Source organism: Netta rufina (assembly GCF_964035555.1).
Source record: "Netta rufina genome assembly, chromosome: 10".
Taxonomy (NCBI): domain Eukaryota; kingdom Metazoa; phylum Chordata; class Aves; order Anseriformes; family Anatidae; genus Netta; species Netta rufina.
Window position 1 is genome coordinate 8821591 of NC_140133.1, and position 16786 is coordinate 8838376.

Sequence of the window (16786 nt, forward strand, 5' to 3'; positions counted from 1 at the left end):
TTAAAGACTTGTTAAACTTTGCAACACAGAATTTGCATGCCAAGATACAGGGTGCTACTGACGAGTGGAATTCTACAGTAGCCATTATAACAACTGTGTAATGACTTAAAGGTCAGTGAACTGTTAGCTGAAATATGCCAAAATTCTGTCTTGGAAAGTATTTTAGTGCAACAATAGAAGTATTTACCATATTCACCAAAGCGAAGGGACTCCCACTGCTGCCATTCCACAATGCTGCTGACTGCACGTATACCAGCGTAGATTAACAGCATCCCTAATGTGGCATCTAACAAGAAGTTGATAAGGTACCTAAAAGGAAAAATGTAAAGAAAACAAGGAGCAAGGGTCCAATTTCCGTAAGTTCCATGTAATTTTACACAATTGATAGGTATTAATTTATGTTGAAAAGCCACATCACTGAGATTAATCATTTACCCACTTCTGTACGTACATAGTGTAAAATTTAGATAGTTTTATGGGAGTCTTAACATTCTGTTTCTGACCTTAAACTTAAGCTTCAACTTGTATTTCCATGAACTGTGTGTGTGCATCCTCTGTATAAACTCCAATATTCATTTTATGTCTTTAAATTAAAAACAGATTTCCTTCAGTTCATTCTGCATAGAAACACTGTATTTGAATAAAACCAGGGGAATAAAAGGAATAAGCTAATTTACTTTTTTTTATTCTTAACACCTCACAGAATTTGAAGGAAAAACAAAACAAAACAAAACACAACAACAACCTAACAACCCAAAACACTTTCATTCTAGTGGGGGAGGCCCCACAAGGAGTTCTCTCTTGCTTGAAGGAGCACTCTACTAGAGCTGACAAGGAACAACGGTCACTATCAAAGCCACTATCAAAACCACATTTCAAATTACTTCAGAGTTTAGCAGAAAGTGATTTGCTTTAGGACTTCAAATCGTATCTAATAAATATCTGAAATCGAATCTAGAACTACCGTTCCAAGGAAAAAAATAAAGTGTAAAGGACACACAACGGCTGCACTATTAATTGTTTCAGAAGGAACTCCTGGGATCTCGCCTATGCCTCAAGAAACCAGAGATCACCGTGGGTTTCAAATTAATTCTTAGGTCCATTAAATGGTGCAGCTGAACTTCAAAGCATCTTACAAGTCAGTTTGGTTTGTTTACTACTGCTCCGTTTTGGCTGAACAAAACAGCAGCTGAGAAAGCGCCAGCGAAGGTTATCCCAGCTGCATATCACACTGGAAATCCCTGTGACTGAGTCTTGTTTGGCAATTCCAAATACTTACAGTAAACTCTAGAGTCCATAGGATCTAGAATCCTATTTTCAGAATCTGTTGAAATAACAAATCAGAGAGCTGGGGGCTCCTGCTGGCCGCAGAGGCAAGTCCACGTGGACAAAATAACATCAGAAAGCGGAAAGCAAATACACAGTATGTGCAATCAGAGCAGTAAAGGAGGAGCTGCTTTGATCCTCAAAATCTCATTAAAGCAGCAGCTCAAGAATAAAACTGAATTGAACGTGCCTTGCTTCAGCAAAGATGTGACCACAAGCTTTCTAAAAACAGCTATTTTCTAACAGTTGTGTCAGATCATAGTTTTAATGAACTTTCTCTTTGAGGAACGCAGAGATCAAGGTTTAGTGCTTGACAGAGGAAGCCCAGCACTTACAGGAGCCGCTTGAGGCCACCAGGGGCTGCTCTAAGCCCGCGGCAGGAGGGCTTCCAGCCGGCCAGGCACAGCCGGCACCCGGGGCAGCGCTGCCGGCAGCAGGAGGGCTCCAAGCAGCAGCGGTGGCTGCGAGCGGGCCTGAGCCAACACTGCCGCTCACAGCCAGCTGGCAGCCTGCACCACCAAACCCCGCCGGCTGCTTTGGCTATTCCGAAGTCCTCACACAGCAGCCCTGTCCGAGGTGTTTGAACAGAGGGTTTATCAGCTTTCGGCTTATCCCGTACCTGCCTGACACAGAGCGTTGCGTTTCCAAAGTAACAAATGGCAGCTTCCAGTCGTGGTCCTTTCCAACCACCATGTTCTCTAAAACTACCTTTTCTGGCTTTGTTTTGAAAAAAAAAAACAACCCTGCACTACAAAGCAGGAAAGCACAGAAAGCTACCCGTGTTTGGGTTTGCTGACTCATATTACTATTATTTGAAGTCACATACAGAAACACTGCTTTTACTCAGGAATTTTGACCCACTTGTAACCTTTAAGATATATTTTTCCGCAACAAAGGACAAGTGGCTTTGGTTGATAGAGCATGCTATTTTTTCTGCCAACAAGGAGGACCTGCACCCTTATCTGAGAAACTGCCCAACTCCACAGTTATCCTAAGAACAACAAATGACAGCCGTGCCTTTGTTATGTGTCACGCTACATCTATGTTAAAAGGGGCATTTGAAAATAAAGTTATGTAGACGATACAGAAACATGTAGAAGAGAACACACGTTAGCAAACCTTCTATTTTAAAAACTCAGACAATAGAAAAAGTTATTTTTAAAATGTTTTAATGAAGTATTAAGCTTTGACTTTGAATGCTAATGATTCTAAACATGCTTTGGTTAGTTTGTTTAAATATATACATGAAAATGAAATAAAAGCAATTTACACCTGTCAGCTTTTGTAAATTATCAGGAAAATCTTAAAACAGTAACCAAAAAGATCTTACAATGATACTGGTATTACTGAAACTCTCATATTTATGTCTTAACTTCTGCAGCCAGTGTGTTAAAATAAATGCATTTTCCCTACCAAAATGCTTTGTGTTGGGAGGAGAAAAGCAGCGTTCTACTGGCACATTTATAGAATGTGGGAACACAGAGGAAACTAAGGAGAAATAAGGCAAATAAAACATTTAGTCTTAGGAAGCAACAAACATATTCCTTGAGCTATTTAACTCCTTTGTTTACCAAAGGACATCTGTGAGCAGCTGCCAAGGAAGGAATGGCATTTGGTTTTCAGGGGCAAATTACTAGACTTTTAGAAGTAATTTTACAGTTTCTATTACAAGAAATGCGTAGGCTTCTTTGAGCATGAGCCCCATCAATAAGAAACCCAAACAATTGTCATTTGCTTCAGCAGCTCCTCTAAAAAGCCTGACAGGGTCTTAGTCATAGATTCTTCAGGTTTAATACACTATAGTGAAATGCTTACCTACTTAGTCACACTGCTCCAAGTGTGAGATCACAAAATTAATTTTTGCACTAACTGCCTTGGTACCAGGCAAGATTTCCTGCTTTTAACAAAGTGAAAATGATACTGCAGTAGCTGATGCAGTTTTCTGAAGAAAATATAAGCAGGGACAATCTTTGCTCAATATCCCTGAAAGCAACCTGACTTTATATTAAAGCCTTGTTGCAGTGAATGATGAAGCTGGAGGCCAGTGTACACAACTTTACATTCACTTCCACTGGTTCCTGGTATCTCTTACCTCCTTCAGTAAATAGCCTTATATTACAATGAGCATCCTAAGTCCTCATTCAGTAATTAGAAGGGAAGAAGCAAGTTTACTCTCGGTCTAAAACACCCATACACAGACCAGAAAACAAAACAAAACAAAACACAACAGCTTTCTGAGGTCCTGCCAGACATAACCTAAAAGAGCAGATTTCTGATCCTTGATTAACTAAGCTTAAAACATGGTATTTTGAAAGTGACTGACTTTTTGCATGCAAATTTGTTTCTCTGATATATCTTGCATTACTGTCCAAGTACAGCAAACTCAACAGTAAACCTCCATAAAGACCAACCATTCAATAATTAAACACTCACAGTGAACAAGGGTCTTCTTCTGTAAGGTCTGATAAATAGACGTTTGCAAAGTGGATGAACAACATCCCTATGGCTTGCTTGGAAGTATCTAAAAACCTGTAGAGAGTAAAAAACAGCTTTTAGGACACTCAAAACTGTTTACAACGCAGTAGGAACACTGCAAATTTATATTAATATTCCATCCCAATTACTCGTTTTTCTTCAAATCAGAACACCAGAAGGATAACATGCCATAGTATTTAACTTACTTAACCATGTTCCACTTTAAATTCAACCCTTTGCTATTTTTTTCTGGAAAAATGTTGCTAACAATAAATCAAATAATACCAACTCGAGGCCTTGGCACTGAAAATTTAAAGACAAGAGAGATCCTCCTGGTATCATATGCATTATCCATGAGCTAATCTTCACTAAACCTATTTAAGTCTTTAATAACCTCCTGTAAACAATGAGTATCTCAGGTTCACAAGATATTTCAGTCCTTTTATGTTTATGTATTTTTAGTAAGTTTATGGCAGGGATGGAGGTAAAATTGTCATCACTTACTTGTTGATGAACAATCTAATAGCTGGCTAATGTTTCCTTTATCTATAGCATTTTGCTAAAACTCCATCATTGGTATTTTTCACCTAAAAGCATGAGGTAGCCTCCCTGAATTTTAACTAAAGCACAACAGCTTCAAGACCTCACTGCAAAGGAGTTATCACCCTGAAACTACCATCTCCAAAGCAAAAGACAGACAGGAAGAAAATAGTTTCCTACTTACTGTGAACATATTTAAAAACAACACCACTCAGGTACAGATTCAACATTGATCCCAGCCCTTTCCAACTCTTTTATTATCATATACTAATTAACTTTCCACGATGATTTATTAAATATGTTAAATATAGGAATTGTGTCAGAAGTATTACGTAGGCAAGAGTGTGTCATTTATACAGACCAGCACTCATTTTGCCTGTTGCTTCCACGTCTAAAAAAAGCCCCAAAATAGATCCAAACAATATTATATGCACAAATTCATCTGCCCTCCCTGACAATTTGGTATTAAACTTTATTCTCTCTCATTCATTGCCCAACACTGAGAGCACAAAGTTGGAGATGAGGCAGGAAGCCAGAACGTTACTTATCTAATCACTACAACATACTATAAATAACAATACTCAATCTCAGAACTAGATTCTTGGCTTAAAAATTAAAAGCTACCGCAGCGCTAGCCAGAATTTCAGGCTGAGGTAGACCATAGTACACAAACATTTTGTATTTATTTTTTCCAATAAAATAAAGGTCAAGATTAATTATGAAAAGCAGCACTGTATGATGAATTTAATCATCATGAATCAAAGATGAATATCGGCCACTGAAGAAAAAACAAAGCACTACAGTCTACAACAGCTGGAACAATCAACAGCTTAAATTTTACACCAGTCTCTACTTAAACCTAAGACAGGTTATGTTGGCATCACAATACAAAAACATTTAAAAAGTCATAAAAACAAATATACTTTTTATACCACATATTCTTTAACAGCTTATGAAATTAGATCTTTTACCGTACCATTTTCTCTCATTTTCTCAAAAACTAGGACAGCTACAGAACAAGAACATCTGTTTAAGCTTAGCATCTTGGGGCAGTTTTACTTTCCATCCTCAGGAGGAAATGCAACTTTAAGCTTTACGTCTAAATGCGCATCTTCATGAAGGTTCCTGGCAATGTCTAGTGGGAATGAACTAGCGGGGAAATATTCTTAAGAACACAACATTTCGTTAAATCCTGTATTTTTGTAACTGTTTTGTTCATCATTTATTCATCACTTTCTTGTCATCATTTTTTTTTTAATCATCATCACCACATGCAGACAATCATTCTATAAATTTCTAAAACATGCAAGAAGCTAAAATGAAGGAGTGAGCCATGCAGGAACATACCATATTCTCCAAGGACGTCTTTCATGCTTTGGTTCTCTGAAGCGCTTTACTACAAAAGAAAGGAACAATTGGAGATAATCAGCAACTCGCAGAGCAACAGAAATATAGAGAAGTAAAAGCAAATCATCTTGCAGAAGCGTTACTCCTCAATAAATTAGGCCTTATACACCTGTATTTCACTTTATGAAGCTCTAAAGATAGATTTTAAAAGCAACTGTCTCCCTTCTGTCACCTACAAATAATCTGTTACCTGACCACCATTTCCATGGCCTTAGCTTTTATGATCACCCAACCAGAAAATTTAATTTCCAATAGTAAAGCAGGTTCAGGATATTACAAGAAAAAGCAGTTTCTTTCACTCACTGGAGATCAACAGTCAAATAGGAAAGTATTACTTGAAGTGTAGGGGCAATCTATAATATCAGAAATAAATCAAAAGAATTAATAACAAGACAAACATTCCCTGACAAAGTGTATTTATTTTCTGGATGACAAATTGGACTTTTGTGTGCAAATTGAATTCCAGAAGGGAAATCGGACAGATTACTTAATCAGATACTCCCTTCACAGGAAGGTTGATAGTTGTTAGCCTACAAAAAAGACAAACGCAAGGAAAAAGCCGTATTAAAATAGAAGCCAACTACACACAAGGAAAACCCAACTCACACGGATATATTTGACCGTCTCCATCTTCTTACCACTGACAACATGAGCAGTTACGTGCCAAGAAGCTCTCCGTGCCCCCACGAAGGAGCAGAAGTCCAGGGGGCTCAGAGGGACTGGGGGCATCACAGGACCCCTTTTGGGATGTGCGGAAGATCACTGGGGGATTTATGGGACTTATTAAGGGCTCTTTAGGGGGGGAGCCAAAGGTGGGGAAAAAGAGGGGTGAAGGTGATTTGTAGAGGAAAAATAGAGGGGTAAGGGATAAAAGCAACCAGCCATACATAAGGGTGGCTGGTCTGTAGCCTCGTACCACCTCATCTACACAGCTTGTCCCGTCTTCAGACACTGAAGGTCTTTTACTGCCCAGAGTCTTTCCATACCACCTCAAGTTCAGTGTCACCAATCAGTGCCTTTAACATCAATCTCGAACAATAACCATTTATGCTATTATTTCAGAGGCTGTCTCTTAAAAAAAAAAAAAAAGTTTTAAGCCTTGGTTCCCCTCCTCCCCTTCAACTTGCAGAGATTCTGCCTTGAAGGCACGAACCACAGCAGGTCAGGCAAAATATCAGCAGGCTTTGTAACAGGTTTCTCCAGGTGTTAGAGATGCATAAAATGGGATGCATACAAATGGGATACTGTATATATTCTAGTTTCTGCACTGTTACTGTCTCTGACAGCAGAGATAAACTGTGTTTTACCCCCGTAAAATACATCCATTAGAAATTAAAAGTGACAAGAGGAAAAGACTGCACATTACCCCAACAATAAAGTTGTAACAGCAATGTTTGCCAGCAGTTTTCCCTGTGAACAGCATGCCATAAATATAAAACCTCTGTTAAAAAACAAGCACTGCTCAGCCGAGTTCACCAGCTTACTGTTTATGACAAAACCACCCGGGCCACAACATGGATTATTTTAATCAGCGTCACTTTTGCAAGTGACAAAGAAGCTCCAAAGCAAGTCAAAATAAATGGCAGAACTACAAGTTGCAACTTACTGTAGGTTTTGTGCAAGGCACTTTCCTGCAGACCCAGTGGGAATTAAACTGATAAGATTTACAGACTTTGGGGGAAGAACTCCAAGTTCAGGCTTTTGTCTATTAGCACTATGAAGAAGTTGTATGAGCTCATGAATTCCTTTCTTTAGATACATACTCACAAGAAGAGATTACTTAAAAACAATTCCACCAAGACCTTTTTCTCAGTACTGATAGAACACGAAATGTCTTTGGACCCTCTGAATTTCTCCGTCATTGAGTGTTAACATTTCACTGGAGTTAACACTAAAGAGGAGAGTTACCTCTGAAAGGCTCCACCGACAACTTCAGGGATGCTTTATACAGCCGACCATACCACGAACTTCCACCCCACTCCGTTACAAGAATTAAACGACATTAATTCTTGTAGATGTAGCACTTAAATGTGTTTAAGTGCTCTACAGGCTGCTACCTGATGAACATGGGCCTACAGATTTGCAAGCCCAGCCAACCTACATGAACCAGGCTGTGTTCTCAGCGGGGTTTCTCGTAGCTCCATGCAGACAAACATCAGGCACCTGGGACATACGAAGGCCCCGGAGGTATTTCTGCATGGCTGGGGTTTCGCTGCCACCCAGAGCACGCTATCACTACAGAGGGGCTCAAGGCTCAGGGGAGAGCAACTCGCCTTCCCTGCAGCGAGGGGCACAGCATGTCTTCTGCAGCAAGCTGGGAAAGCAGCTCTTGCCCATCCCAAACCTGTGGCTGTGGCACGGGACATAGGCTTGTTTGCAGCGTGAGGCTCGTGCTACCAAGAATTCACTGTATTTAACATTAATTACCTAATAACATTCAGAATTCCATGCTGAATTATGAAGGAAGAGAGAAGTGCTGCTAACTTATACTTTCAATGCCATCATTTTTCAGGGAAGGCAACAAAAAAAAAACAACCAACAAGCACGGGGCAGCCAGACAGGCAACCGACAAGGGAGGCACACAAGGCAGAGCTAGAGCTGTGCGAAATTCAAGTTCAGTGAGTTGTCTTCATGTTTCATGAAGTTTCTGGGGATAACGGAAAGGTTTCTAACAGTTACTTCAACATAGTACGTTTTACATTTAGTATTCCAGAGATCTGGAAATGCACAGGGAAGAATAAAGGCCATTTGTATGAACACAGACCAGAGGTGAAGTAAACCTCTGCGTGCTGTCCATAGGGAAAGCAACACTTCAGCCTGCACGAGGAAGTCAGCCTGCCCTTCTCTCCCTTCTTCACCCTAAGAAAGAAAATCCCCCAGGGAAGACCTTCCTGATGCAAAACAACATCACTATAGAGGTAAGCACTCCAGGTTTCTGGACGTTTTTTCTTGTATCAGCACCAAAAGTGACCTGATGAAGTGTTCAAAATGGGTCTGCTCACCGCGTTTTACTGAATTTCTTAGACATGCATTCTGGCAGCTCACAATAAGACTCTTTCTGATCCAAATAAAGATCTAAGAAGATTTCTGTAGCTCACCAGTTTAAAATTCAAATGAATGAAAGCAAGCTGAAGAATATTCAATGTGTTTGACGTTCTCCGCAGCTGCACTGCAATAACCCTGCTCCTCCCACGACAGAGCTGGGAATTCCACCTGTATTCCAGCACCTCTCAGAACTTCTTCGAGACGAGGTCAAAACCAAAGCGTGTCACAAAACGTTTCATAAACCTCCTCCTCGACACCACCACCAGACCTCAGCAAAGCAACACCCGAGCCACCCAAAGGGAAGAAAATGGAAAGGGGGAAATTCAGCGAGGCTAAGATTACATTTGCACATCACAGATGCAAATCTGCTAGTACGTGTGGGCAGCTACAGCACAGACAGAACCAGCTCTAATGAGAGAGGCAGCAGGACACCGACACGAGCTGTAACCAGGGAAATTCCAACATGACAGAAGTAGAAAATATCCAGTGAGAGCAGCTGAACTCTGCAACAAGGTGCCCAGAGGGGTGAAACCCAGGGGACCCTTCCAGGAGAAGTCAGCCTGGGGGGTCTAAAAATCACCGTCCTGCGATATGATGCTTAAGGGCTCCAGGATCTGAGCCACGTACTCAAGGACCAAAGTTCAGCAAGCTACAAGTCATACACACACGTTTACTGGAATGCACAGAATTTATGAATGAGGAGCCTGCTGCAGCTGGATCATGTAAGAAGTCAACCATGTATGCAGGCCAGATTTCAATGATTTCCAATTCTGTTTAGGAAGGCTGTCACAAACCCCGTTCCACTTGTTACCATCAGCACTATGCCAAAGCAGTGGGAACCACGTCTGTTACAAACAGGAAGATGCACACTAATAATTCCTGAAAATCCTGTAAGGATAAATGATTTGCACCATCATGGAATGACATCACCTGTGCTCTTTATCATATGTTTGAATTTACCTCCCGTTCACACAGCTTTTAAGAGGCTTGTAGTTGGAGTTTCACTTGATCCCCTCATTATTTCTTTGGTAGCAGCAAAGAAGGAATAAGAAATTACAGATTTCTCTACACTAATTTTTTTTAAACTAACCTTGCAAGAAACTACATGTCTAACAAGAACGAGCTAAGCATGCCTTACAAAAGGATAATGAGTCTGTAAGCCACAAACCAGCTTTTGCAACGCTTTTGAGCTCAGCATCTCCCTCCATTCAGTTTAGAAAAAGGAACGTAGGTATTTACTTACTTGTTTTAAACAGATGTAATAAATGTGTGACTTTGTTAACACAAAAGACTGAAAGAACAAGTGCTTTTGTCATGCTGCTGAACATTTTTCTGGACAAAAAAGAAACAGCTCCATGTGCTTGGTAATTCACTCTTTGCCTCACTGTAATTCTTCCTTTTCTCCCTGTGCCTCATTAACTACAAGTGTGGTGTTCAAGCACTGGCCACCCTTCAAGCCTGCTGCTCATGCTTTTGCTCTTTGCCTGGACCACTCACTCCTGGACACAGCAGCACCAGCTGCAGCAACTGATTCGGAACCACATCCAGCACTACAGCTGCACAAGAGAAAGTTCAATTTAGCCCATATTAAGGGCTCACATACCACAAAATGCTTGAGCTCACCTGCAAGAAGATGTCTGGAAGGCAGAAAGCAGTGTTAGCCACGCCAGCACCCACACCCCTTTTCTGAATTGCACCGAGTCCTTGGCCTCAGTGGCTCTGTAGAGATCCGTGGGCAATTAACACCTGTCTGTTAAAGATGGTCACCCAGGGAAAAATGTTACAGAAACAGAGGACACAGTAAATTTAGTGTCCCAGACAGTCACTGGGGGGCATCGAGGGACTAAAGACTCAGTGTCCAGGCAGGTGCCTGCACACCTTCTCCCAGGCAGCTGGTAGAGCAAGGTTGTGGCTACAGCTTTTAGGCAGCAAAGACTGCACCCCGGATAAACGGGTCTGACTGTTAGAGCAGGGCGGAGTTACATGCACTAGAGCTGAGCATCAGCCAAGCCCAGCTATCTCATGACCAGGGCTCTTTGTCTTGTCATGGATGAAAGAAGAAGAAGGAAAATGATTTGTCAACACTGGACTTCACGTAACGTACCGAGCAGGCAGCAGTGCTTCCTGGACAAACACAGGAGAAACACAACTACTGTCTGTTACAGGTACGGTGCTGTCCTTTGAACCCTGCAAAAATGATGTTTACCTCCCACCTGCTTCCACACCCAGCGAGCAGCCTCTCTGTGAGTCTTGTCCCTGCATGGGCTTTGAGCCAGCACGACGCGAAGCTGCTCTGCACAGTGAGTGGAAAAGGAAAGGACAAATCGCTATCAGGAAGATAAACAGCACACAAATAAATAAGTGCCAACAGTGCAGCAACACTGAACGTTAAATCTCGCAAGCTTTAAGAACGCTGAGGTAAGCAGCACCGATGGCTTGGGCAATATTTACCCAAACGTTAAATTGTGAGCCAGCGTTTGGTCTTAGAAAATCGGCAGTCGTTATCTCTGTGTGTAACACACGACTTCAGTCCAGGTGTCCCCGTCTGAAAGGCTCCTGTAAATCAGCTCCCCAGCACTTCCAGACAGAGGCACGTGCTGTTCCGCTTCCTCAGCAGATAGGAGATAGCTGAAGGGAAGCTAATCTAAGCCTGTGGCACTGGGAGTGCCTGTAAGATTGCCTTCAGAAGTTTAATTTTCATACACAGCTCTCTCGAAAACACTTCTGGGCTCTGCAGGAGGTGCTAGGAAAACACTACAAGGAGCAAGAGGTAGGGCGCTACAGAAAGCCCCGTCCCGCCGTGCAGTACGCACACCTCAGGAGAACTGCAAAGTACAGTCTGCCACCGCCAAGGGGGCTTTTTCCCCCATTAAAAAGAACCATTTGGGAAACATAAATTATTTAATGCCATACAAATAGAACCAATCCATATTAATGTGCACTAAGCAGCGATTTACGATTCACGGCACCATTTTCACCTACAACACTCACGGATCACTCAATAATAGATGAAGTTTTCCCGACATCACTCGTATGACAACAGATATCAATGAACTCTCAGTTATTCACAGCGCTTATTCTAAATCAGCTCCTGGGAACTGAGAGCCGCCAAAGCACAGCAAGAAACTCACCCCGTCATTCATTAAAGTATTAAACTATTACGCCGGCAGCTGGAACAGTCTTAAAAGCAGAAACCAAGCCCAAAACATAAATTCAGGCATTTCCAAAAAGCACGTAGAACGGTTTCTCTTTGTAGAATATGAAAAACACCGCAAAAATACTTAATCGAGGAGGCCAAAGGTGGACTTATACTTTATTTTTAAAGTCCATTTAAATTCTAAGTAGCTTTACTAACCAGATTTATTCCACTGGGCCGACAAAATAATCAAAGCATTGAATTGCAAAAGCAAAGCGTATTTCACATAGCACCAATCCCTTAAAAATAATAATAAAAATTTCCAAAAAGATACACAGCCCACTTTCACCTGTTCTTTTCACGCAAACAAGGATCACAAAGGGAGTGTCAGAGGCCAATCGTGTAGACTTCTTTGACATAATGTATCTACCAATTAGGTATTTATTGAATCAAGATGAAAACATGCAATAGTTTCCACCTGCATGAGCATTATTCTTAATGACACAGCTTCATACCTCTTAACAGTTGTGAAAATTTAATACAAGCTTCACAGCACTAAAAGCTAATGCCAGCACCATGAAACCTATTGCTATAAGAAAACTCAAGTTTTTAACATCAAATTGAGGTTTTGTTTGTTTTCTGATTTTAAGCCTCCCTAGACTATTTCATCTTCTAGCACTACAATCACTTTCCAAAGAGAGCACTGAAATTCCATGCACATAAACTAAAATATGCTGGTAGTCTCACCATCAGCCTCAAAATAAGAAACATTTCCTGAAATGATCATTTATGATAGTTGATAGCTGGTATTTTCCAGTAAGAAAAACTAAGGGTGATTAAAACAAATTAAAATTTCAGAGCATACCATCTTCAAAAATGATTAGAGACAGAAGACACGCATTGTAAGCTGTTAATAGTTGTTGTAATTTTAGACTCATTTTTGTTCCATGGAAAAATATGCATTTCTGACAAAGGGAGAAAGGGACTAGACCAGAACAACAAAAAGCAAGCAAAGGCTGTTTCTGCACATACGCAAGGTGAGTCGCTGGCTGTCTGCCTTGTGTCTGCCACAGGTTGATGGAATCAACCCTACAGAACAGCTTTTGATCACATTTTGAGCATTCAAACCCAGGACAGCTGTTTCTTAAGTTTTACCAGAAACCAGAGGACAGTCGGTTCTACAGAACCCACCGCTACCTTTGAAACCCTTCACAACTCAGGAACTCCTCCTCGACGTTCACCTCTCTTTAGAGATCTGCTTAGCGCCACCCTCAACATTCATCACCTATGATAAATCAAGAACGGAAACACAAAGCACAAGGCTGAGTAATGTGTAACTCGGGACTGGTGGTGGAAGAACAGGCCATCAGTAGCCTGAGCAACTTGAATTATTCCCGTTCAAAGCCTAAGGCATCATCCCTCTACCACCTGCAAAGCAGCCTCACGCAAGCTGCTTGCTGCAGGTAAGCGCTGACACGCTGAGGTCTGCGGGGTACACGGCGTGCTGGGGTCAAGAAGTCTTGGAGTGGTAACATGCTACACGTGCTGCCGTGAGAAAATAGAGCTGGTTTGTCACTCCATCAGCACCATCCGCAAGATAAGGCCTTGTTAGATACCCGTTATGGCTGCAAACTTCATTAGCCATGAAATTAACATCACAGCAGAGTGCAAAAACGCACACTGTATATTTGTGCAAATAAGCTCCTTACAAATTTAATTATAAAACATTAGTCGAGAACAAAAATTCATTAGGCAGTTTACAGTTAAACAACAGGCTAGCTAAGTTCAGAAGTTACTTCTGATTAAACACAGCTTCTCAGTTTCTGGATAATTTATCATTTTAATAATTTCCAAATGTCAACATAATGTACCCTTTTTTCTAAACATTTCATGATGTGAATGACATGCATAATTATACTTAGAACAATCTTATTATCTGGGGTATAATTATATCCAGCAATCAGCTGAGTAATAAGAACAGCGTAATACATTCTGAGCCCACAAGATAAACGGGCAGCAGACAACTCTTAATGAAAAGTGCAACTTACTTCACCAGTACAGATTATTTGTTGACAAAAATAATTGTCCTTTTGCTTTATACATATATATACGTATATATACACATATATATATACACATGGCGTTTCCAGAAGACTTGCTGCATTTAGTGACGCTAAATATTTATGACCTGAGACTATCACACTACCAGGACATTAAGCCACCCAATAAATTGCTGTTATAATCTACCCCCCACAAAGAATGAGGCATCCTGCAAAAAAAATAAGTAAAACCCAAGGTAATGTAGTTTAAGCAGAACTAAACATTATGAAAAGGTTTCTGCTATGGTCAGTAAATGCAGAGAGGCATACCTAACTACGCTACAAAGCAAGACTGTTCATCTTCAATTTCCAAAATTCAGAAAAAATCCCAAAAGTGTTACTCCCAGATTCATTTCAGCTGTGTTTTTTTTTTTTGCTTCCCTTAAAAAAGGATCAACTGAACAGCTCCAACCAAACTATTACTTGACAATATGATGCTTCTCAGCAAGATATTTTTTTCCTGCAGAGCTTGCAGTGCTCAGAACTACATCTTTTGTATGCGAAATACTACAGTATTAGCACAGTAAAAGAAACTCACTTAACTAATGTTTACCCACGTGGCTGCCTTTTTTTCCCTGTTTTGGATCCTAATGCACCTCCCATTTTTGTCTCAGACGTGGATGAGGGTGCCACCGAAAGAAAGGACTGGTGCTTTATTTAAAGCAAGCGACAAACAGCACCTAACACAGCAGAACCTTGGATGGGTTTAGGGAACCCCACACTCCACAGGCTGTACAGGAGCAGCAGGACCGCACGGGGCTCTCCTGGGTCCTGCAGGCACAAGCAGCCAGCTCCCTGAGGGAGCTGCAGGGCTGTCCTGGTTCTACCCTGGGTCCTGCCTGAGGCTTTCCAGGCAAGAGCACTGCTCTGGCTCACCAGGCTCTGCCAAACCAGTCCAAAATAACCAAATCACTTTCCTTCCCGACTGGGTGCCCAGCACAACTCTCATCTCTGTGCCTTTTGCATCTCCTCTGTGCCAGAACAGCGCCGAGGTGCAGCTCCGAGGCTTTCTTCCCTCTGCCATTGTCCTTCACACCCCTTTTGGGTCCCAACGCAGGCAATCACCGAGCCCACATCCTGCACACGTCTAGCAACTCGCCCGGCACCTGCACCTGCACAGAGCTCTGCAGACGAGGACGATGTGCATCCTGCACAGCACAATCCACCAGGCTCCTGCAGTGCTGCTCACGGCTTCATACACATGAGGTGCACTCTTCGTGATTTGAAACTCGTACGTGGGATGAGCTCTACAACCAGCAGTGCCAGGAGCATTTGCCTTGAAAATGGTATGCTTTAGGTATTTTGTAATTAATGGTTTTCTTTAGGCCAAATTTTTTTTTGAAAGGTCGCTGGAGTTACTTTGTCTTCCTTCTCAAGCCCCTGCTCCCTGAATCATTCACACCTGTAATAAAACTCCCTTACCCTGATGAAAATATGAAATAATTCCTTTGAAATTTTTATTTTTGCTAGAGCATTTCAAATTCTAAGAAACTGTCTAACAAGGTAACTTACGGTACAAGCAGCAATCATTCTCCTGGCAGGCTTATCAGGTGGGAAAACCTTGCTGTAAAGGACATAAGAATGCAGCCTTTAAAGGTGCTTCCTTTCGGACACTGTAAGCAAAGAGGGCAAGGAACAAAATAGAGAAAAATCTTTATAAAAGGTACCGTATGTAAGCCGTGACCCTCCACAGCAAACCCAACCTCTCGCTTACTCCCAGCACCTACACTCAAGCATTTCACTTCGGAGAACGCAGCAGCTTTAACCTGCTCGGTGTGATCACAGACACAAACTGTAAAAAAAGCCATAAAAGATTAACAACCCCACACACTTTGGTCTCCTTTACAGCATGTTAATGCTTCCCTAAAGGCAGACACAAACCCTTTACCTGCAGAGCACCAAAGGACTCCTCTATTTCACTAATTTGTCAGTACAACTTATATCTAATTTCTCAGCCATTCCTATGCAGCCCGACATAAACTCATCCATGCTCTGGCACGGTAAGGGTCTGCTGAGAAACGCACACAGCCAGGACGAAATACCAGGCAAAGCTTCAGACAGACAGGATAAAGGAATTGGCAATGTGTTTTTTCCCCACACCTTTTTGCAGCTTTGGCTAATAATAACTGTATTCTTTCCCATTATGTCATAGATGTGTGGGATTACTGTGCTCCCACCGTGTTCATCACTAAAAGCTTGACCAAAGAATGCTCAGAAGGTACTTGGGATTACTGACAGAATACACCAAGGTATACAAAAGTATTTAAAACTTGCTTTGTGCCACCAGTAATAAAAAGCATAACTATAGCCCCCCAAAAAATAAAAGCTAAGGAGCAAATGTGACATTTTAATTCAATATCCCCATGAAATAAGAGCTGAGCACTGTAAGGGCAAGAACGTCTCATCTTTGGCTGGCGGACGTGAGGCACAAACATCCACCCCCTACGGCAGCGGAAACCCATTACGACTTCCTGCTACCAAGTGGCTTGGCTTAAACAAACCAGGCTGGAAAACCAACGCATACTTAGGCATGAGAGCAAAATTAAGAAACAGGCTTCAAAAACCAGGCTCACAGATGTGAGAATTAGCAGACAGAGTCTGAAAGGGCTACCATTCCAAGCAGGTTTGGAAAAAAAGAAAAAAAAAAAAGTTTTTATATCAGTGTGTCCCCTTTTTTAGCAAGGTAGAGCCTGCAGCTAGGAGAGAAGCCGCAGAAGTCACCTAACCTGCCTTCTGTGCGACTCCGGGCACACCAGAA

At 41.6% G+C, this 16786-nt stretch overlaps 1 protein-coding gene across 1 annotated transcript in view; it reads right to left on the reverse strand.

Moving 5' to 3' along the window:
- Positions 1-16786, reverse strand: part of LOC311212970 (store-operated calcium entry regulator STIMATE-like) — a 32052-nt gene that overhangs the window by 12366 nt on the left and 2900 nt on the right. Inside the window, exons 2-4 of the mRNA XM_084292702.1 lie at positions 5689-5737; positions 3760-3855; positions 188-309 (exon numbers count right to left, since the gene is read on the reverse strand). Of these exons, the coding sequence (XP_084148828.1) occupies positions 188-309; positions 3760-3855; positions 5689-5737 (267 nt within the window). The remainder of the gene's footprint in view (positions 1-187; positions 310-3759; positions 3856-5688; positions 5738-16786) is intronic.